Source organism: Cavia porcellus, unplaced genomic scaffold (assembly GCF_034190915.1).
Source record: "Cavia porcellus strain 051 isolate PalLab524CR breed Dunkin Hartley unplaced genomic scaffold, mCavPor4.1 scaffold_40, whole genome shotgun sequence".
Taxonomy (NCBI): domain Eukaryota; kingdom Metazoa; phylum Chordata; class Mammalia; order Rodentia; family Caviidae; genus Cavia; species Cavia porcellus.
Window position 1 is genome coordinate 5,256,836 of NW_026947523.1, and position 22,659 is coordinate 5,279,494.

A 22,659-nucleotide genomic window follows, 5' to 3' on the forward strand; every position below is an offset into this window, starting at 1 on the left:
TGAACCCTGAGATGCAGTGAAAGACATTCCCTGGGGCTCCCGCAGCACCTGCCTGTGACATTTTGGGCCTGGGACTGAGCTTTCCACTGTGACCCTGGTCTCCGCTTTCTCTCCCGCGGCTGGGTAAGTTGTACACCGCACCATCCCAGACACTCGACCTCATCCTGCCCTGGAGCTGCTCAGGGGTTCACCCACTCGGGTCCCCCCTGATATCTGTCCCACACTGTGCTTTCTGTCCCACGTGACACGAGAGTCTGCCCTCAGATAAAACAGACCTTGCTGTTTTCCAGGAGCGGAGAACTCAGCATGCACAAACCCACACCCTGATGTGCTTAGCAAGAGGCCTGAGCCATCGCCACCAAAACGCAGAAGCATGGAGCGGCCCCTCCGTAAGGGGACGGGTGAACCTGCGGCGGCGCTGCATCCACGGCATTGCGGATCCTTCACGGATAAAAGGGGAAAGAACTATCACAGGGTGGAAGGATGTGGTGGGGCTGGCGTGTAGCTCTTTGGCACAGTGATCACCTGGCACAGGTGAGGGGCTGGGTTCAAGTCCCAGTACCACTAAATACACAAACAAACAAGAGACGTGGAGAAATCCTGAGTGGGTTTTGTTGTTTTTTATTTTTTGTTTTTGTTGGTACTAGGAGATTTAACTGAGCTACACCCAGTCCTTTTTTTTTTTTTTTTTTACTTTATTTGGAGAATAGTCTCAGTCAGTTGTCCAAGCTGAGTTTGAACTTGTGATCCTCCTGCCTCAGCTTCCAGGAATCCTGAGCTTAGAGACGTGTGCTGTCACACTTAAATGCACATCTCTGAATAAACAAAACCAACTGAAAAGGCAACACCTTGCGGCCAGCGACCTCGCTCAGCAGCACAGCGCCTGCCTGGCAAGTACAAGGTCATGAGTTTGATTCCCGGCATAAAAACAAAACACTACAGGCAATACTCGTGGCCCCGCTCTGTGACATCCTGGAAAAGACACAGCTCTGGAGACTGCGCAGGTCAGAGGTTGCCAGGGGCCTGGGGCCGGGGAGGAAGGGTGGGTAGGACAGAGTGCAAGTCCTCGAGGCAGTGAAAAGACTCCACAGGGCGTAGCAGGTACAGACCCACACGCTGATCAAAAGTCACATATTGTGCAATAGAAAGAATGAACCCCGGGCCGGGCGTGGTGCATGCCTGTCATCCCAGCACTCAGGAGGCTGAGGCAGGAGGCTCCTCGGGAGTTGAAAGGCAGGCTGGGCTCCACAGTGAGACCTGGCCTCGGAACAAACAAACAGAGAGTGCAATTTGCTCTAGGTTCTGGAGATTGAGAAGCCTGAGGGGTCGGGGTGCACCTGGGGAGGGCCTTCCTCCTGCATGCGATGGGGGTGTCACAAGTCAGCATACAAGAGAGGGCAGGAGAGGACCCAGTCTGCTCCATAACAAAGCCACACGTGTGAGTGGGACACCAAGGACCTCAACCCCCTCCCAACACCGCTGCAACAGGGACTTGTCTCCAGCATGGAATTCGGGGGTCACATTCATACCACGGAGTCCGAATTGTTAGGCACAGGTGTGGGCCCTGTCCTTGGGTTTCTGTCCTGTCATCAGGTGGAGAAGAGAAGTTTAGGAGGAAATATTATCTATTTATTTATGTCATGACTTAGGGGTTTGGTTTTTTTTTTTATTTTTGTCTTTTTTGAGACAGGGTCTTGCTATACAGTTCAGGCTGGCCTTGAGCTCACTTTGTAGCCCAGGCTGGTCTTGAACTCACAAGGATCCTCCTGCCTCAGCCTCCTCAGTGCTGGGATTACAGGCCTGTACCACCACACCTGGCTCTGATTTTTTTTTTTTTTAATTGATACCGGGGATTGAGCTCACAACTGCATGCTTGCAAGGCAGGCCCTTATGCTGCTGAGCTAAATCCCCAGCCCCCTGAATTTGGGTTTTTGAAACCAGGTCTTACTACTGAGTTCAGGCTGGATTTCAGCTCACTCTGTAGTTTAGGCTGGCCTCCAAGTTATGATGACCTTCCTGCCTCAGTCTCCCAAGCCCTGGGAATACAGGCTTACACCACTGCACTAGACTCAGGTGCTTAAAAATTGTAAACTTCTGTAGCCCAGGAGGACAGGAAGTGACTCTTGCTCTATCCAAAAGCTCTCCTCACTTGGGGCTCTTCCAGGGGTGCTCTGGGAAGGTTGAGGGGAGATGCATTGTTGGGGGGCCACATTGACAGGAGGGTGCAGGGCACAGGGGCTGAAGCCAGGACGCAGGAGGAGGTGGGGGCTGGGTATGTGGGGGTGGCGGGCAGTGGAGCAAGGTCATGCCCAGCCACAGAGACTGGCTGGTGACACGGCCTCTGCTGTCCTCATCCCCCTCTCTGTTGGGACACCCAGTGCAGTATGAAAGGTATCACTTTGGGGCCATCATGGGAGAGCCATTTGGCTCTTACATCTCTGAGCCTCAGTTTCCCCAGGTGCAAGGTGGGCTCAGAGACCTCAACACGTAGGAAGTCCTGGACACCTGGCTTGTCATCACGAGGGGTCCTCCCCAGTCCCCCGAGGCAGGGTCTGTCCCAGCAGGTGACTGCTGGATTCGCCAGCCACATGCGCATGGGCCTGGGCCTGGCACTGGTGTCCACCACGGGGGCCCCCAGCAGGGACACGTTGCCCTGTCATTAGTCCAGGCCGGGCGTGGTGCAGGCGGGTGCTTTCCGGGGCCCACACGATCCTCCCAGGGCCTGAATGAGTGCACACACTGCAATGTGAAACCTGAGCGCAGCTGGAACCGGTTGTCAGGACAGGAAGAGCCAGTCCGGAGGGACAGCCGGAGTGGACCTGGCCACCCAGGAGCTGCCAGGACCCAGGAGCTGCCAGCTCCCAGGGGCCTAATGACAGCCACTGTGTGTGTGCCCTTGGCCGGATGCTGAGCTCAGGCCCTTCCAGCCCTGGCCGTGGTCCCAGGCTGCAGCAGGGGTGTGAGCCTGCGCCCAGCTCTTTGTCCTCCCTGTGCCCCTCGGACGCCTTCCACGCCCGGCTTATCCCTGTGGGTCTCCTCTAACTCCTCCTTCCAGGCCCCCACACCACTGTGGGCCTTCTCAAGCCTTGGCCACCCCTCTCCTTGGGTCCTTACCCTGCAGGACCCTGGAGAGGGGCTGTGGATTTTCACGCGGGCCTAGGCGGGGGCCCATCTCCCAGGGAGAGAGGCCCAGCTGGTGTGGGGAGGGACACCAGGGAAACCAGGGGACTGCCTTTGAGAGGGGTCCCTGACTCTACTGCCGGGGACCTTTGGTGGCTCCTCTGACTTCCCTGGGCCTCTCCCCCTTGAAAGGAGAGGAGGATGTACCTAGTCAGCTCTGGGGTCTTCTGGTCTTGCTGTTCTTTGATGTTGTGAATGCCTGGCACCATGGGCTCCTGCCACCCTGTCCCCTCTGCTCCTCGGGTGTGAATGGTCATGCTGAGCCTGTGTGTCTTTTTGCCACACTCAGCATTGTCCATGCGCTGCTGGGCAGCTATCACGTGGGGCCAGAGGGAGGGGGACGGGGGTGCCTGGGCAGTCACGTGGGCTGCATGAGCCGATGGGGAGCCTCCCTCCCCCGCCCCTGGGCCAGGCAGCCCAGAGCAGCCGGGTGGAATGGTGGTTCCTGCAAAGGGAGCAGGGACAGGAACAGAGCCCAGGTGGGGAGGGGAGATCAGGGATCTGGCACATTCCTCCCTGGGTGATAACCAGGAGCTGGAGGCTCCTGCCAAGTTAATCTACTCCTAGGAAAGGCCAGATCCCCTTGGCCAAGCTCCCGGTGGGTGAGGATGGTGAGCTGGGACCTGGAAGGCATCTTGGCAGCTCGCTCTGTCCCTTGTACTCACCTGGAGGTGCCTGGCACCATTGCCCCAAATCCTTTCCACATGTGATGGTCCTGGGAAGTGGAGGTTGGCCCTTATCCCTGTCCATAGGAGAACACTGAGGCTGGGGGCTGAGTGACTCCCCCAGCTTTCTAGCTTATAAGGGATGTGAGCCACCATGGAGGTGTACCCTTGTGATCCCAGCATTTGGGAGGCTGAGGCAGGAGGATCACTCTGCTGATGATGGGCTTGCTGCTGCAGAGATTGTAACTGGTCATTTAAAATCGTGCCCTGTCCCAGCTGAGCAGTGCCCAGAGAGGCTAGTGCCAGCAAATCACCAGGCCAGAGAGTCCTCGTGAGGAGCACAGCCTGCCCCACAGTGCCTCTGAGGGCCGCACTGCGCAGTCCTGGTAAGCTCTGCTGACCACAACATAACTTCGTGTGCAGAAACACACAGTTTAAAATATGAAAACGGTGGTGGCACATGCCTGTAATCCCAGCACTCAGGAGGCTGAGGCAGGAGGATTATTGCGAGTTTGAGACCAGCCTGGGCTACAAAGTGAGCTCAAGGCCAGCCTGAACTGCACAGCAGGACCTTGTCTCAAAAAGACACAAAAAAAAAAAAAAAAAAAAAAAAAGACAAAATACTATTTTTCTAACAATCTGTTTTGTTTTATTTTTCCTTCTAATAAAGAAAGGATAAGTGTACATGTAGAGGCTTATACATGTCTAGAACTTTTCCTAAGCAGTTTATGAGAATCGCTTATACTATGTGTAATGAAATGAACAGCTACTTTGAAGAAAAACAGACATTATGGTATCCACTGCTGGTTCCGTATCATCGCGCTGTGAAATCCAGTAAAGCTTCTATTCTTTGTTCAGAGTGGTTCTAGTCTATTTTATATTATTTAATTTCAATATAAATGAAGGCGTGAACAGCTGTTTTGAAGAGAACAAGACACTATGGCGGCCATTGTTAATTTTCCTATTGTCTGGTTTTGAAGGCCTGTAATGCCTTCATCATTCTGTCTGATCAGTTTTATATTACTTTGTTTTGTATGAATTTGTTGTGTGTGAAGATATGGACAAGTATTTAGAAGAAACAAGAGACATTATGGTAGCCTTTGTAGATTTTCTGTTGTCTTACTTTGAAATCTGTATCACTTACATTGTTTTGCTTCTGATCTGCTTCATTCTGTTTTGTTATGTTTAGTTTTGCCATTTTTAAAATAAAAAAACACAAAATAAATAAATGAAATATGAAAATGCTGCAGTTTGAGCATCACTTTATAGTAATAAAATTTCACTGACTTCAACAGGAAAGTCCTAAACACTCACTGCAGAGGACCCCATTCACAGAAGGCCCTGACGGAGGCCAGGCAGAGCCCCGGAACCAGCTCCCTGCGAGCCCAGCCTTGGGCGCAGACAGACCTTGGGCCCTGCACAGAAAGGTCCATCTCATGGAGAAGGGAGCAAAGGGACAGTGGGGAGGTGCATGGTGACCCAAAGCAGGGTTTCACTATGCAGTTCAGGCGGGTCTTGGACTCACAGCAATCTTCCTGCCTCAGCTTCCTAAGGGCTGGGATCAGAAGGGTGCACCACCACACTGGCTTCCTTTTCTCTTGTTCTCACAGTATTTTTAATAATTCGGTTCACTAGTCCCCCACTGTAGAATGTACCCGTGCTTATTGCAGAATATTTGGGATATCCTGGAAGTTGATAGGAGAGGGGAAAGGTCACACGTGAGCGTCACCTACTGTGGTACTGGGTGCTGTTAGCTACCTGGGGCTGCCAGGACACAATGCCATGAACCGGTGGTTTCAAACAAAAGTGTAGTGTCTGACAGTTCTGGAGGCTGCAGGTCCAAAGTCAAGGTGCAGGGGGAGCATTTACAAGGAGCTATTCAGGAGAATGAGGGGGTTGTGGAAGCCAAAGTGAATTCTATTAAGAATCCAAAGGGTCCTCTGGCTGGTGTGGTGGTGAACACCTACAATGCTGTACTCTGGGAGGCTGAGGCAGGAGGATCAGAAGCTCAAACCTGCCCTGGGCAACTTAGTGACTTAGTGAATCCTGACTCAAAACTTAAAAACGTAAAACACACATACACTCATACACATTCACACACACTCAGATACACACTGACAGACACACACACACACACACACACACACAAAACAAACAAAAAACCAAAAAGCAGACCAGGAATGCGGCTCAGTACTAAGGCCTCAAGTTTATTTATTATTATTATTTTGGTTTTTAGAGACAGGGTCTCACAATGTAGTTCAGGCTGGCCTCGAACTGACTTTGTAGCCAGGCTGGTCATGCACTCCAGAACCAGCCATTTCTGAAAAAGCCCCACCTGTGACTGCGTGAGGCCTTGAGGGGTTATCTAGACACAGGCCATAACAGACACTTGGTCCACTTTGGCACAAACAGCAACACTGTATCCCAAACTGTCCCAGTGGGCTTTTCTTCCTAGTAAGAGAGCAGCCATCCTGCTGATGCCCTCCGACAGGACAGCATGAGGGCTAAGACTGCAGGCATGACAAACCGGATGACCCTGGTTCAGAGTGTCCTGGCAGTGTCCCATAGTGGAACCTGGCCATCAGGTGCTGCCAGCTTCTCCTCCAGAGCATGGTATGTGTGCTCGTGTGCTGTAGCTGCCAGTACTTTTGGTACTAGCAGATGGCACAGGCCAAAAAACAAAACCACACAAGAAAGCTGGGCCATCGCTGGCTCCTAAATGACCCATTTACAAGGAATCTAGATCTTTACATCCCCTGGCAGGGGACTGCCCTTGCCTGGGGGTCTCCAGAAATACCTTCCCACGCCGCACGGTGAATGCTTTGGCTTCTCCAGGACACTAACAGAGCAGGGGTCATGGACTTGGGTCTCAGTTTTCTTCCTGGCCTTTCTTGCTTGGCTTCTTCCTTCCTTTTTTTCCTTCTTTCTTCCCTCCTTTCCATCACTTTTATCTATTCATTAGCCCTGGGGCTGGCACCTAGGGCTTCGTATGTGCTAGGCAAGTGCCGGGGGGTGCCGGAGACTGCGGCCCTGCTGGACCCTGTCCTGAGGCACTGGAGCTCTGAACTCGGGATGTCCAGCTTTCCCTAAGCACTAGGTCCATGATCAGCCCCATTGTGTGGCTGAGAGACCTGGGGTCCATGGTCGCTCAGGAAGTAAGTGACTCACCGGAGTTCAGGGTGGTGCTGCTCGGCTGCCTTCCCCACCACGTCTCCCGGCTTCTCCTCGGGCCTGTGATGCTCTGGCCAAGCAGAACCTTCTCTCTCCATTACTCTCTGTCTTTCTGTCTTGGCCCAGTTGAATCTTCCTGTCCCTCGCCCCAGTGCCCCCATTCTGCCGCAGTCTCTGTCTTCCCTGCGTTTACCCAGGTCCCTGAGTGGAGCCCTGGTCCCCCGCTTCCTGAACCCCGCCCTGCACATTCTGAATATCAGCATTAATTCCCAGGGTGGGGGTCTGCAGCAAATTTTAACTTCTTTTTTCTTGCAAAAGATACACAACACCATGTAAGAAAGACTGTTATTTGCCATACAGCTGTATCTGTGTGCTTTGTTTCCTTGGGGGGGGGGGTTTCATTCCCTGCAGAAGCGTGTGTCAGCCAGGCTGTCTGTCTACCCAGGCTGTGTGATGCAAGATAACTAATAAAGGATGACCCGGTCAGCCTTGGTCCCCTCCTGCAGTGGGCACCCAGCATGGGGATGATGGTGCAGCATGGCACGTGGCAAAGCATGGAACAGCTCTCCAAGCCTCTCCTCTCCTCCCTGAGGGCTGCTCCATCACCAGCCCTGCTCAGAGATGGGGTGCAGAGGAGCACAGAGCTGCAGAAACATGCCTGGGGGGCCCCTGGCTAGAGTGGGGTGGAGACAGCACTGGACTCCAGGCTGCTCCAAAAGGACGGGAGAGGAAGGCTGGTACAGGACATCACGGCTGCTCTGGGAAAAAAGACGTGGATGAGAAGGCCCCAGACCCAGAGGATGCAGGAAGCAGTGTCAAACTGCTAGGCACAAGGAAAAGAAAGTGCTGTTTGCCTTAGAAGGAGCAGGGAGATAAGAAGAGTGAAGGTGACAAAAGCATGTGACAGAGGCAGCAAGTGACTTCACCAGGCGGTGACCCCTAGGCCAAGGCAGCCAGGAGGGCTCCGGAGGCATCCTACCGCATCGGTGTTGCGCTGTAGTTCTCTGCCAGGGCTCGCTGTGAAGCAGGGTTTGTGTTGAGTGTTTAAGGAGCATAGAGGCCTCGGGGGTGGCAGGGAAGTGTACAAGGCCAGATGGGAATGTAAGACCTTGGGAGAGACTCTGGATTTCCCGGGCACCAGTCTGTGGCACAAGCTCCGTCAGGTCTCAAGGCAGCGAGCCAGTGGACACCCGGGTTCCACACACTTGGTCCAGACAGGCCCCTTGGGCTGAGTCCCAGAAGTGGGCAGTGGCTTGTCATCACATGTCCGTTCTTCTTTTCCCCTCTCCTTCCTTCCTTCTTTGCACTATTCCAAGAAGAAGAAGATTAAACCCAGGCCCTTCACACTGAGCTACATCCCCATCCCTTTTTTTGAGTTTTAATTTTGAGATGGGGCCTTCCTGAGTTACCCAAGTTGCACTTGAAATTGTGAGAGCCTCCTGCCTCAGCTTCCCAGAGTGCTGCGATTACAGGTGTGTATTACCACACCCAGCTTCCTTTCTTTTCTTTTCTTTTTTTTTTGGTCTTTTTTGTTTTTATCGGTACCAGGGATCGAACTCACGACCGCCTGCTTGCAAAGCAGGTACTTATGCCGCTGAGCTAAATCCCCAGCCCCCCAGCTTTGTTTCTTAATGCCCATTTTTTTGGTTGTTTTGCTGGGGACTCCATCTGGGCCTCACACATGCTTCCTCAATTCTTACCCCCCCCCCCCAATTCTTATGGTTGTTTGCCTTTAACATTTTAATTTAAGCAGTCCTCATGATCATTCCCACTTGAGTGGTAGCCATCTGGGGTTGGGATGACCTCGGTCTCCTGTATCCTATGCCACCACCTCCTAGCAAGATCCCTGGCGTCAAGATTCCCAAACCCTCACACGGGCACACTTTTATCACTCTCTGCACCAAGGGTGTACGACGTTGTGCCTGGAAAGTTTTTGGAACAGTGCTCACAATTTGACTTTTTTTTTTTTTTCCTGTAGAATGTGGCTAACAGCCTGTTAAGTAAAGTAACTGAGAGTTAGGAAAGATGCTTGTAGATTGCCACGTGCCTTGCATACTCGCACTTACACACACACACACACACACACTTGTTCAAATTAAATGAACTCAAGTGGAATATATTCTGAGTCCCCAAGAGGAGAAACTTCCTGAAAGTCTACTTTTCCTAGTCGGGCATGGTGCTGCTCAGCCCACACCCTTCCTTCACCCTTCAGCGCTAGCAAAGTCGCAAAACTCTGGTCCCGGAGAGCTAGCCCCAAGGACACCAGACTCTGGGCAGCCGCATGAAGATAACCCCCCCCCCCGGGGCGGGCCTCTCAGCCGATTAAATAGGCACTTCCTCCTTGATTGACAAGGGCAATGGCCAGTGCTTGCCCAGGGGAGGCCCTTTGCGCGCGCTAGGAGGCGTGTCCCCTGGTCCAATCCGGAGCACCGAAAGGGTTTTGGGGCGGGGCTCTGAGCCCAGCAGCCAATCGGACGAGCCCACCGGGCGAGGCGGGGGCGGTGCGGTGGCAGCTGGCGGCAGAAGCGGCCTCGGCGGGTCTGGGCAGGGCTTGGGCAGCGCGGCCCGAGCGAGCGAGGCGGGAGTCGGAGCCGAGGTTGGAGGGCGCTGTCACTGCAGGAGCTGGGCGCGCGGCAGTGGAGGTGAGGGGCGCGCGGGCTAGGCGGCGGGGCGGGACGCGGGGCAGCGGGTCGGCGGCGGCGCCCGCGTCCTGTCAGGCCGCCCTCGCGCCCGTGGCGAAGTCTGTCAGGCCGCGCGGCGCGGAACTTCCTGTCTCCGTGGGAGGGGGCGCGGGGTCGGACCCGGGGCGCTGGGAGCGGCGGGCCGCGCGGGGTGCACTCAGCGGGGGGCGGGCGACATGGCTGGAGCCACGCGGCTGCGCGGGGGGCCGGGACCGAAGTGGAGGGCGGGTGACTTCGGGGCGCCCGCGGGGCCGCGAGAGGCGTGGCCGGGAAGCGCGGCCCGGGACCGGGCGGGACAGACGCGGATGCGCCCCCGTGGGCGCTTTGAAGCGCGTCCTCCATTTCCTTCCTTGCCTCTCTCCCGCCCTCCCGTCCCGCGTCCGCGAAGGGTGGGGAGCCAGCCCTTCCTCGGGAGCAGCACCTGGGGCTGGGACCGAGCGAGCGCGGTCGCCCTCTGATCCCCGCGTCTCCTTGGACTTCCCCAAATCTGGGAGGAGAGCTCCCTCCTTCTCGGGGATTGCGGGCCACAGTCACCCCGAAAGGTGAGACAGCTCCGAATTTCAGTGATTCATTGCGTTTCCGCGCCCTCGCTCGTCGGTTTCGCTTCCAGGAGGAGCTGGCCCCGGGGAGTCGGACGGTCGGGGAAGCCTGGGAGGTGGACGCGCCCCGGGGATGCCAGTGCAGCGCCGGGCGTGGGGGTTGGCGGGGGCGCGCGCCGTTCTGGGTCTTGCCCTGTCTCTTTTGCTCCGTTGGCCTGGGGTTTTGTGGTGGAGGGAAGTAGGCTGTTGAGAGTCACCAGGGCTACTCATTCTGCTGTTTACCAAACACTCCCAGTCTGCGCTAATGAAAGATCCTGAGACCCGGCTCAGAGAACTTTAACCTGAGTTGCAGAGGCAAGCTTCCCTGTCTGGGTTCCTCTCAGTGGCTCCCCTCTGCGTAGTGCTGTGTAGTCCTGGCTGTAATCTCTGCAGAGTTGCTAACTGGGATCTCTTTGGCAGTGTTGACTGGCGGTTTCCCTGTTCTGTCCCCATCCATACTCTGCTCAATTTATAAGCCGCTTGCCGCCTCCCCGTAGGGGCACTGAGTGGGCTCTATGCAACTTGGATTTCTCTTGATTCACCTGGAAGCTTTGGTCTGTGTGCTTTTAAACTTAATTCTAGAGTTAAACTTCAGTGTCCTTCTTTTAGCAGTAGCCTTGAAGCTTTAAAGACAGGACCATTAGGCTGATGATATTTGTTACTTGGGAAAGTAATATAACACAGGGAGTAGATGAATGATTAGGTAGGTCTGCTTTCTCTATTCAGGTTTTCAGAGAATAACAGCGTGCTCCCGCTTTCTCTCTCTCTCTCTCTCTCTCTCTCTCTCTCTCTCTCTCTCCCCCTCTCCCTCTCCTCTCTCTCTCCCTGTCTCTCTCCAAATCCATTTTATTTCAAAGAGAAAAAAAAGAAACTTAAAATTTCAAAACACATCAATCAAGGGTCAGCAATGGTACATACATTGCTCATTGTCATCCCCAAATCATTCACTCAAAGCACAGGACATCTGCATTCAATTATCTGGACAGTGCCAGCACAAATCTTTCTCTTCAGTGAACTCAGAGAGATTGGTAGTGGAACTACCTTAACTATACACACACACACACACACACACATTGCTTTAGCTTCTCATACTGATGAGACAATATGATGTTTACACATGTGTGTCTTATTTCACTAATACCAGCACTCTTGAATAGAAATAGTGTTCTTAGCTCATGCTGTTTTGGAGCTGAAACTTGGTTACTTTTTCTGTCTAATATTAAGAGGTGGTGATATTGGGGCTGGGGATTTAGCTCAGCGCATAAGCTCCTGCCTTGCAGGCAGGCAGTTGTGAGTTCGATCCCCAGTACCAATAAAAAGGAAAAAGACAAAAAAAAAAAAAAAAAAAAAAAAAAAAGAGGTGGTGATATTTAACTAATCTAAAGGGAAGGATAGGGCCAGGGATACAGCTCAGGAGCATAAATAGCATAAATGCCTCCCTGGCAAGGGTGAGGTCGTGAGTTTGATCCCTGGTACATAAGTAAATAAATAAAAAAAAAAAAAACATCTGTGGTTCCAGGATAGCCTGCTGCAGTGAGCTAAGGGCTGTTTTGCCCCAGTCCCAGGCACCCAGTCCAGTCAGAGATCTGTGTGTGTGTGTGTGTGTGTGTGTGTGTAGTTAAGGTAGTTACATTATTTTTTTTTTTTTTTTGTCTTTTTCCTTTTTATCAGTACCAGGGATCGAACTCACGACTGCCTGCTTGCAAGGCAGGCGCTTATGCCGCTGAGCTAAATCCCCAGCCCCCGGTAGTTACATTATTGATCTCTCTGAGTTCACTGAAGAGAAAGATTTGTGCTGGCACTGTTCAGATAATTGAATGCAGATCTCTGACTGCTCTGGCATGTCTGGGGTGGGAACAGAGGTGTTTGTCTTTAACCTTACATTTCTTTGTGTGTGTGTGTCTTTTGAGACAGGTTTGCTCTGCAGTTCAGGCTGGCCTTGGGCTTGCTGTGTAGCTCCGGCTGGTCTCAAATTTGCAGTGATCCTCCTGCCTCAGCCTCCCAAGTGCTGAGATTACAGGTGTGTGCCATCACGCCCAGTTTAACTTTGTATTTCTTGAAGGTTTGTGCTGACTAAGGCGTGATATGCAAGCTTCTCTTTCTGCAGAGGTCATCGGTTAATCATTGTAAGGTACTATGGAATAGCATTGTGTTAATGTTGCTGCGTATATTGGCACCTGTTTTGAGAGAGTGTAGTGGCCATCTTCCTCTGAACCTCCCAGTTGACTCTGGCCTGCCTTATCTGCCATCTGATTGTGTTTCAGCTTACTGGCTGCAGCCCCATAGATTAGGCTGGTAATGACTGTGCTCACGTGATCGGTAGTGCTGCCAGTGTTTTTCCAGTTGTTTGGAACTGCAGCTGCATACCTGTAGGCAGCAGAGCCATGGTTTAGTTATGAAGTCAGTTTGCATTCCACAGGTAAAGCCCTTTCTTTGTGGTCTCCAAAGTAATCCTTCGCATACCTGGAAGTGTTGTCTGCCTGTGCCTGAAACTGGCCATGGGTAGATCTCAGTGGGGTCCTGATGGTTGTCTAGGAACTGGGGCTGACCTTGTGTGCTCAGATGGTTACACCCTCTGCCTGCCTGTGGAGGTCATCTTAAAAGAAGGGTATAGTTCCAAAGTAACTTCTTGGGGCAACAGTCATCGAGAGCCCTAGTTTTGGTTATTTCAATTAAAATCACACTTCAACAAAGAAGATTCCCTCCACCCCTGCCCTGGGTCTTTCTGTGTAGTACTGGCAGGCCTGGAACTTAACTTGTGTAGCCATAGTTGGTCTAGGACTTACAGCAATCCTCATGCCTCAGCCTCCTGAGTGCTATTTCTTTCTTAATTTACGTACTGACCTGTGTTAGTGTACATGATTGCATACTTAGCTTTTTGCATAATAAAAGAGTACCAGACAGTTTTATTTTCTGTTTCCTAGCATAGTCTTTTTATTTTTCTTCGTTTTCTTCTTGCAGTACTCTAGATCAGACCTTTGTACACTCTAGGCAAATGTTTACCATTTAGCTATATCCTGGGCTCATTTTTTTCCCTTTTCAGCCCCCCCCCCCCCGCCAAAAAAAGTAGTGTTTCTTGATGTAGGCATTGAATTAATTGAATTAGAGATGGGACTATAGCAATAAATGTAATGTTTCTTCAACTTATTAGAGGCCTTGACAATGAGCCTTAGGATGAATAAGGTTAGAAACTTTGCTATAGCTTTAGAAATCATGCAGGTATGGCTTGTGTAAAACTCTCTGTAGCTATATGAAATTTATGTGATTTTTTTTCTCTCCCTAGAATATGGCACAGCAGAATGAGAGATATCCTGAGCTCTGTCCAGCCGCTGTTGGACTAATCCTGGAGTTTAGGGCAATCAGCACAGATCTTGGGGCCTCAGCTTTCATATTTGTAAGATGAGGAGCTTAGAGGGTCTCTGCTTTGAGATTCTGATAACAGCAGTGAAGCCCCCCTCCCCAGGCCCCAGAAAACACACATGTGGATAGCATGGGGGGTGGAGCCCTGGTTAAGAACTGGATCCCCTCACTCTGAGCTGCCTCTCCTGTGCTGTGCTGGTCCAGTGGTGAGCAGAGCACCGCTGTAAGCTGCCTCTTACCCAGGTGTTGCTAATCCTATTTTCCCGGTCATCTTGAGCTAATAATAACAGTGACTTGCACTGATAGAGGACATGCTTTCTAAAGTATTTTCACCTCTTTTTCTTTTTTCTTTCTTTTCTTTTTTTGTGTGTGCTTAAAACATTTCTGAGTGGTATTTGGTGGCTGTAATATGTCTTTTTTTTTGCGGTACTGGGGATCAAACTCATGACGTTGTGCAGGCACTTATGCCACGGAGCTAAATCCCTGGCCCATGTCTTTTTAATGAAAAAGGAGATACTAAGCTCAACCACTAGTGTTTTATTTTATTTTAAAGAGAAATAAAATATGATAATTAGGGGTAACAGTGTCACATACATTGTGCATTGTTAATCTTCAAGTCAGTTGCTCAGCACAGAACACCTGCATTCAGTTGTCTGAACAGTACCAGCACAAACCTTCCTCTTCAGTGAGGTCAGAGCTCAGAGGAATCAGTAATGTAACCATCTTGACTATATTTTGTTCACAGGTAGTGTCTCTTATCAGTCATTACTTTCCTAGGATCCGGCACCCCCGGCTGGGGCTCCCAGTTGCCAGCAGGGGGTTTTCCATTGGGCTTTGCTTCCTTGGTGGCCGTCATCATCCTGAGTTATGTTTGGTGGTGTAAATATTCCAGAATGTGTCACTTGCAGGGGAAACTATTTGCTCATCTGCGGGGCTGTTTTTCTGTTGGAATTTGGATCCTTAAACACCTTCCTGTCTGACGATGAAAAGCTTACTTGTTTTATTTTTATTTTCTTGCTACATTTTTCACAGGAGCAAATTTACAGAACTTGGGTATTTTAAGCAGTATCGATTGAAGAGTACACCAAAATGACTTTTCCAATTACTTAGCCCTTGAAAAGGTTGTGAAATAAATGTTGGTGAGAATTCTGAAGTTAAAGGGCTGTCCAGCTGTCCTCGGAGGTGACACATGCCCTTCACCCTGAGGTCCCTCCCCAGGGCCCGGAGCCTCTGGGTGGGTTTGAAAGTTGGGTGTGGACGGTGTCAGTGACCATGAGTATACAATTAGTGGCTTCTGTGGTCCTCTGCCAAGGTTCCTAACATTTTGTAGACTTTTTCCAGTTTATTGAGAGCAGCATCTCAGCTGAATAAAGAGCTCATTTATATGAAAGAACATGAAACTTTGAGGCCATGCAGACGTTAGAGGGTTTATTTCTGGTGAGAATAGTCGTCTGAGTCAGGTGTCTTGATTGCTCAGGGGAAGTTCATATCCTGCACACAGTAGGGGTCGCTCACATGGGGCCTGCGTGGGGGAAAGCCCTGCCCTCCTGTCACTTCATGCCAGTGCCTGTCAGGAGGGGGCTGACCAGTGTTCACTGCCAAGGCGTGGAAAAAAAGATTTGTCCGTTTCTCGGTACATTCATTAAGGATGCCCAAGAGGGTAAGGCAGACACACAGGCTTATTGACATCAAGCAAGAAGCCTGGCTGGGCGTGGTGATGCATACCTTAATCCCAGCACCCAGGAGGGTGAGGCAGGAGGATTGCTGAGAGTTTGAGGCCAGGATGGGCTACCTAGTAAGTTCATAGCAAGACCCTGCCTCTTAAAAAAATAAAAAAGAAGAAGCCTGACGCTCCACTCCTTTCGAGGTACAGAAGTGGTGGAAGCTAAGAGTAAGCAGTGAGTTCGGGACCGGAAGCAGCAGAGATTCCCTGACAGCAGAAGCCAGGGGTGGGGAAGAGGCAGGGCCCTCTGGGGTGAGAGCACCAGGTTGCTGCCACCCGCATGTCTCGTTACCCATGGAGAGGCGGATGCAGATCTACCAAGTGTGCTTTGTTGCTTCTGCTGTTGCTAGGGACACTCACTGACCAGCACCTGTGGGTTGACATGGGCTTCCTCACTGTGAGGAGACAGAGTGTCCGCAGGGTGCTGGAGGCCTCTGTTAAACTACCCAAGCAGTGCTGGGGTTGTGTCTGAGTGTCACTTCCTGGACTGAGCAGTTAGAGGCTACTCAGCTGCTGGTGTGTAGGGGGCCGATGTGTTTGGAGTGAGGAGGGATGAGCAGGTTGGGCTTGAGAGGTCGTCCTGGCCATGTGCACGGTACCTCTGGTACCTGTGTCCACTGAGGCTCTGACATCCTGTGATTAAGGGCTCTTGTGTTGTGCAGAGGCAGCTCAGTGTCGAGGTGGCCTAGAAGTACAGCTTCCTCTGGGACAGTACCAGGTCGGAGCAGGTATGCCGTAGAGGGGGACTGAGCGAAGTGGCTGATGGGAGGTCTGACCCACCCCGGTGGAAAGAAGGACTGTGTGCAGTGATAATGGATGATAATGACCGCTCATTCTGAGGCGGTGGAAACCATGAAGGAGGCAGCAGTGCACGCAGGTGTGAGATAATTGGGACTACAGAGAGCCTCTGCAGGAAGGTGTGGTGGTGTGACGAGGAGGAGAGTCCCAGGCAGAACTGCATGGGCGTCAGGAGCCAGGCCGTCATGTGTGTGAGGGCTGCCAAGTGTGGAGGGGAGCTGAGTGGCACGTGTCAGGGTGCGGCTGCCTCCTGTGCCGCTGTCAAGGCTGTGGGCCTTCTATGCGATGGGGAGCTTGTTCAGTGCTGCTGATACACAGTGGGGAGACGACACAGACGCAAGAGGTCAGGGAGGACAGGGGCTTAATCGGGCAAAGGTGATTTAGGTGGTTCTTTCTCAAAGGTCACTTGTCTCCTTAGAGGCACAAAGCAGTTTCTCAGAAGCAGTAGCTCAGCTGTGTGTGACGGGCTTCCTGGGTGGCGTGGCCTTGGTCTGGGACTCAGCCCTTGCCTGTGTTTATGATTCTGGTGGGTAGCATAGCAGCTGTCTGGGCCCCACTTGTCTTTCCTTGTGGTTTATTCTCACAAGCCGGTGAGGTTAGGGTGTAACTCTGACTGTGTTTCTATGGAAACAGTGAGGAATCAGGTACAGCCCTGGCTTTGGGCTCCGGTTCCATTAGTGGCTGACCCTGAGCCTTCCTTGGCTGAAAATGCCAACTGTCCTGAGACTGAGTGTCTCCATGTGGGCCGCTGTAACAGAGTACCATAGACACGTGAACTATAAACAGCAGAGAGTTACCATCACAGTTCTGGAGACTCTAAGTCTGGCATCAGGTGCCAGCATGGTTGGGTTCTCTTTTGAGTTGTACACAGCTACACGGAGAAAAGAGTGAGTGCTCTGACGTCCCCTTTTTAAGGCTTTTAATCTATTCACGAGGGCTCTCCTATTCTGACCTGTTCAGTTCCCAAAGGCCCCACCTGCTAATACACTGTATTTAGGGCTTGGATTGTTTTTTGGTGGAGACAGTCTCACTTTGTAGTTCAGGCTGGTTTTGGATTCACTGTGTGGTCCAGGTTGACCTTGAACTCTCAGTGATCCTCCTGTCTCAGCCTCCTGAATGCTGAGATCACAGGCGTGGGCCACCACATCCAGGAGGGCTTGGCTTTGGGTGTGTGGTGCAGACATTCAGTCCAGTGTATGCTAATGCCCCTTCCTCCTGGATTTGTGGTAGGGCCAGAGTAGCAGACCCCTGGAGCTCAGAGTTGTGGGTCATCAATGGTTCTTGCTTAGTAATTTTGGAATCACTAAAATAGCAAATGTCTACTTTAACTCTGTAAACTATGCAAAATATACCTTTAAAATATCCATATTGATTTTTATTTTATCCAATTCTATTAAAAATCTTTTCAAAATTTTACTCTTTTTTCAGCCAGAGTATATTTAATGTGCTGGGACTTTTCTTGATGACTTGGGGTTGCCTACGTGGGTGTACCCTCGGCCCTGTGTGGAATGCACTTGCCCTGGTACTCAGCGGCCCTCACCCTCTCCCCCACCAGTGCTGAGCTCTGCCCTGCCTCGGTGGAGCCCAGGCTGGGCGCTGGGCGTGCCTCCTCTTGGTTTGGAGGGCAGCCCTGCTGAGCGAAGTGGCTGATGGGAGATCTGACCCACCCGGGTGGAAAGAAGGACTGTGTGCGGTGATAATGGATGATAATGACCGCTCATTCTGAGGCGGTGGAAACCATGAAGGAGGCAGCAGTGCACGCAGGCGTGAGATAATTGTTCAGATTAGGTGCGGCCTGCTGCCCTGGTACTCTAGGCTGGGGAGTATGGGAAGTTTCTCCTTGTTTTCCAAATTGTGTCATTGCCCTTTAACTTGGGAATTCATATTTAAACTTTAACTTGACTTGAGCATGTATAGAAACGATAGCTAGTGGTACAGACACTTCAGGTCACCATGCACCTCACTGTTGGTTTGCTCCCTTCTCCACTAGGCGGACCCGTTCTTTGCAGGGCCCAAGGTCTCTGCGCCCAAGGCTGGGCCCACAGGGAGCTGGTTCCGGGGCTGTGCCTTCTGTGAGTGGGGTCCTCTGCAGTACGTGTTTGGGACATTCCTGTTAAAGTCAGTGAAATTTTATTACTATAAACTAGTGACGCTTGAACTGCAGCTTATGAACATTTTCATATTTCATTTATTATTTAGCCTTTTTTTTTTTTTTTTTTTTTTTTTGAGACAGGGTCTTGCTATGTAGTTCAGGCTGCCCTTGAACTCACTTTGTAGCCCAGGCTGGTTTCGAACTCACAATGATCCTCCTGCCTCAGCCTCCTGAGTGCTGGGATTACAGGCATGTGCCACCACTATTTTCATGTTTTAAACTGTGTGTTTCTTCACTGTGAATTATGTTGTGGTCAGCAGAGCTTACCAGGACTGCACAGTGCGGCCTTCAGAGGCACTGTGGGGCAGGCTGTGCTCCTCACGAGGACTGCCCAGCTTGGTGATTTGCTCACGCTGGCCTTCCTGGACATTGCCCAGTTGGGCCAGGACGGTGGTGTTTTAATTGATAGTTGTAGTCTCTGCAGCAGTGAGCGCATCATCAGACAAGGAGGCTGACATGGGTGCGGTTGGGATCAGTGGTGGGGCGCGGTTGGGATCAGTGGTGGGGCACAGGTGGTCAGGGACAGCCCCCCCCCCCCCCCCCCGTATTCTCAGATTTTGTAAGAGGCTTGACAAGAAACTTCCATTCCTCTTCCCTGAATGCATGAATAGGATAGCGGAGACACTGCCCATGGAAAAGCAAAGCTCAGGGAAAGCAAGTGGCCTTCACGGGGTCGCCATCAGGGTCGGCGCTGAGGCCCTGGCCCATCTCACTGCCTTGTCCTCTGGAATGACTTGGAAACACTTGCTGTTGAATGTGAAAATGCTCCTTAAGCTACAGCTGCAACCCCCACCCCCACCCCCATAGAAGTGCGGTGACTGCTTGGAGGTGGGATCTGTACCTGTAGGTAACTTGATTAAGGTGACCTGAAAGTCAGTGGGGAATAAGGACAGAAAAGGAAGAGCTGCTGTGTGTGGTCACAGTGATTTGGGGACCTGTGTGCTCTTCTACTTGGGGCAGGGCGTGGGGTGGAGTTGTCCATCCAGAATTCCGGCGGCCCCGGCTAGGGGGTTGTTTCTTCAGCGGCCACAGTAGCTTTGGAAATGTGCCCTGTGCCCTGTGCCCTGTGCCCTGTGCCCTGCGCCCTGCGTTAGGAGAGGGGAAGCAGCGGGCTGCGGGGTCCGCTTTGCCCTGTGCATTGTGACCGAAAGGCCTTCCCGCCTTGCTGACGCTGTGGGGTCAGGTGAAGGACGTTTGCTCAGGTGATTAGAGCAGGTGTGTGTTTCTGTGCTTGTGACCATCATTTTTGTGCCAGATGACTTTCTTTAAGATCTTGTATTATTTTTTTAAAGACCTTTTGAAAGGGCAGCATAAAAGAAGATTTTTCTAGATTCAGAACTCTCTTTGTAGTTTACCTTCCACATGTGTAGTGTTTGTTCTGACTCTTCAGGTGGGTGACATGAGCAGTGGTGCCATCCAGTGACAGTTACGCTGGTACCAGAGCTGGCTTTTTTTTTTGAGACAAGGTCCCAAACTCACAGTGATCTTCCTGCCTCAGCCTCCTGGGTGCCAGGATGACAGGCGTGCCTCAGCAGCGCTTTAAGGGTATCGGCTTATACAACTGCTGGTCAGGAGGGTATATGCTTGGTCCCAGTGTCATCCAGGGGGGTAGACTGGGGAGAGGATCTGAAGACTTCGTTGGCCTCAGCTGGTGCTCTTCCTTTTATTAATCAGCACTGCCACATTTGTAGTCTTCAGATTCACTTAAATAGTTTGTCTTCTCTTTTCCATGCTGTTCCCTGCCCCTTTTCGTGATAGCAGGTAGTAGCAGGCAGGTGTACCCCACTTCCTTTTGTGTACAGCTAGTGTAACAGCAGGACCCTTGCTGGGTGCCAGAAGGTTTCCCCCCTACTAACGTCATCTTTTTTTTTTTTTGTCTTTTTCCTTTTTATCAGTACTGGGGATCGAACTCACGACTGCCTGCTTGCAAGGCAGGTGCTTATGCCACTGAGCTAAATCCCCAGCCCCTGCTAACGTCATCTTTAAAGAGCTTTTTGGTCTGGTTTGTAGTGCTGAGCATCAAACCCAGTGCCTTGTGGATGCTGGGCCAGCCTTTTCCCATTGAGCTATACCCCCAACCCCCAAGAGGTTTTTAGGGGCTGTGCTATACTATTGTAATGAGATTAAAACATTCCCTTGTGGTGGATATTTTAGGTTATTTCCACGCTTTTGCTAATACAGATGAATTTGCAGTTTATAATTTCATTTCTCTTTTTCACGAGCGTCATTAGTTCCTGAGAATAAATTCCCAGGGATAGATATCTTGGATTAAAGCGTTTTCACATCTTAAGGGTGTTTTGAAAGTCTGCTTTTGTGAGTCTGTTTCTCTGGTGTGTTTTGGAAAAGGGGGGATTCTTTGTCTTTAAGGGGCCTTGGCCTTTGAACTGGTAAGTATGTTAGATAAGAAACTTTTGTAAGGGTTTCTTAAATGAGTCACATTTCCTTCCTAAGTTCCTGAGTATCATTTCACTTGAATTGGAGACTTTGATGAAAGTCCTCAGCAGAGCTGGGGTGCAGCTCCTTGGTAGTGTCTGTGCCTGCGGTGTGCAAGGTCCTGAGTCCAGTCCCCAGCAGAGGAAAGAGGAGCGGAGTCCCTGCTGCTTCTTAGTGATTACCAGGCTCCTGCTCTGCAGTCCCAGGCCGTGAGTATTTCCAGGGGGAGTCTTTCATCAGGCCTTTCCTGCTGAGCCACGGCAGGTCACGGAGCTCCTTCCAGGCTGCGCTGCCGCAGTTCCAGCGTGCGCACTGGGAAGACGTCCCAGGCTGTTCCCACTGTACCATTTGGAAGTCCGGACTTAACCTTTTGGGCTTTGCCTCTGTACCTTCTGGAAGCTGCTGTCGTGGATGTTTGTCGGTTTCCCGCTCCCTTGTATTTAACTTTTTTTTTTATATACTGGGATTGAACTCAGGGCATTTACACTGAGCTGTGTCTCCATCCCTTTTTATTTTTTAGACAGGGCCTTGCTCAGTTGCCCAGGCTGGGCATACATTTCTGACCCTCCTGCCTCAGCCTGTGAGATTGCTGAGAGGCCCAGTGTCTTTCCCTGCTCGAGATGAACGTCTCAGAGGGCCCCTGCCCGAGGTGGACAGCGCTGGTGCTTATTCTTGCTTGCTTGCTTTTTCCGCTCTGGAGCCTACTGTGGGATGCCCCCTTTCCACCTGCTCCTGTCCCTTAGGTACCCACCGCCAGAACGGGCAGAGCCCGGTTTCCTGCTTGCTTATCCTCCATGCCTGCAGAGGACCAGGTGCTTAGTGAAGATGTGAGGCGCTCCAGGTGGGGAGCTGTGGTCAGACCAGCCCCCTCGCTCTCCTCCTCCTCATGTTCCCTCCTGGGGCTCCCGCCCTGTCTCCCCTACATCTCCCCATCCTCATCAGGGTTTTCTGCTTTAGTTATCTGGCCTCACTGTGGGTGAAGATTTGCTTTTCTTGGCTTTTCCTCCTATCCCAGCTAATAGCAGCTGAGGCTCACAGCAGAGCAGAGCTTCGCCGAACACTGAGGTATAGGGGTGAGGGGGAACAGTCCAGCAGTGATGTTCACAGTGCAAGCTTGCTTTTGGCCTGACTCCAGGGCCAGGCTGACTGGCTCGGCTCTGCGGCACACTGAGCTTCCTGCTTCTCTTCCCTACCTGTTTATCCTAGCAATAAGAGCACATCTTACGATTTTATTTTATTTCATTTTCTGAGACAGGGTCTTGATATGCACTTCAAGCTGGCCTTGAACTCACTTTGTAGCCCAGGCTGGTCTTCAACTCCCAATGATCCTCCTGTCTCAGCCTCCTGAGTGCTGGGATGACCACATTTTAGGGTAATGCTTGGCTTTGTGCTTGGCAGCCTGCTTTTTTTTTAAAAATCAGAAGTATGGAAATTGTACTTTGCCCTGGTTTTTACAGATGCCTAAACATGGCTAGGTTGGTGTTGCCTGGGCAACTGGCCAGCTTTGCTGTGTGTGGTGGACTCTGGTAGGGCCGAGTGGGAGCCTGAGTCCTCCTGGCTTCTTGGCCATGGGCTTTTTGTTTTTCTGTGTCCTCTCCAACTGTCCAGCTTAGTTTTCCTGCTCAGCAGCCAGAACTGGGCTGGATGACGCTGCAGCCGGTGGAGCTGACCCTAGGGCCCTTGCTTGACCCAGGCTATGTTCCGGGCTGGTGCAGGAGCTCCTTGTACTGTTCCTTCTAGTTTCTTTTGCGACCTAGAATTGGTCCCTGGGCCCAGACTCCTGCAGACACTGGGCCTTGCAGTGGGCAAGAGGGGTGGTCTGATCACCTGAAGTTGTGGGAAATGGGGTCCTGGGTCCTTGGAGCCCTGTATATGCCATCTCTTGCGAAGATAAGGAGATGACTAGTATGATGAATCC

At 51.6% G+C, this 22,659-nt stretch overlaps 2 protein-coding genes across 7 annotated transcripts in view; one reads left to right on the plus strand and one right to left on the minus strand.

Annotated features, from left to right (window-relative positions):
- Nucleotides 1-7,689: 7,689 nt before the first annotated feature.
- Nucleotides 7,690-14,491, minus strand: LOC106027841 (basic salivary proline-rich protein 2-like). Its single transcript, XM_063243669.1, has 4 exons — nt 14,405-14,491; nt 12,588-12,642; nt 9,501-10,479; nt 7,690-7,774 (listed from the first exon to the last, which is right to left on the minus strand). Exons 1-4 carry the CDS (start codon nt 14,489-14,491, stop codon nt 7,690-7,692), a joined length of 1,206 nt encoding a protein of 401 aa, XP_063099739.1.
- The window catches only part of Pacsin2 (protein kinase C and casein kinase substrate in neurons 2), an 86,282-nt gene continuing 73,127 nt past the window's right edge, over nt 9,505-22,659 (plus strand). For 2 of the 6 annotated variants that reach the window (XM_063243776.1, XM_063243779.1), the window contains exon 1: nt 9,505-9,658. The gene's annotated coding sequence lies outside the window, so the exon portion shown is untranslated. Of the gene's footprint in view, nt 9,659-9,882; nt 10,240-22,659 lie in introns of those variants that run through there. The other 4 variants (XM_063243782.1, XM_063243780.1, XM_063243781.1 and 1 more) reach the window with 4 other exon arrangements.

What these genes read in the sequence shown, in the direction of transcription:
- LOC106027841 (XM_063243669.1), bottom strand. Translation starts at nt 14,491, where the DNA reads ATGACGGCCACCAAGGAAGCAAAGCCCAATGGAAAACCCCCTGCTGGC. An exon ending in GGGTGCCGGATCCTAGGAAA is followed by an intron (nt 12,643 to 14,404) that starts GTAATGACTGAT and finishes TGCTGCCTACAG; the next exon opens with GTATGCAGCTGCAGTTCCAA. An exon ending in CACCGCCCCCGCCTCGCCCG is followed by an intron (nt 7,775 to 9,500) that starts GTGGGCTCGTCC and finishes CTTTTTTCCCAG; the next exon opens with AGCAGCCGTGATGTCCTGTA.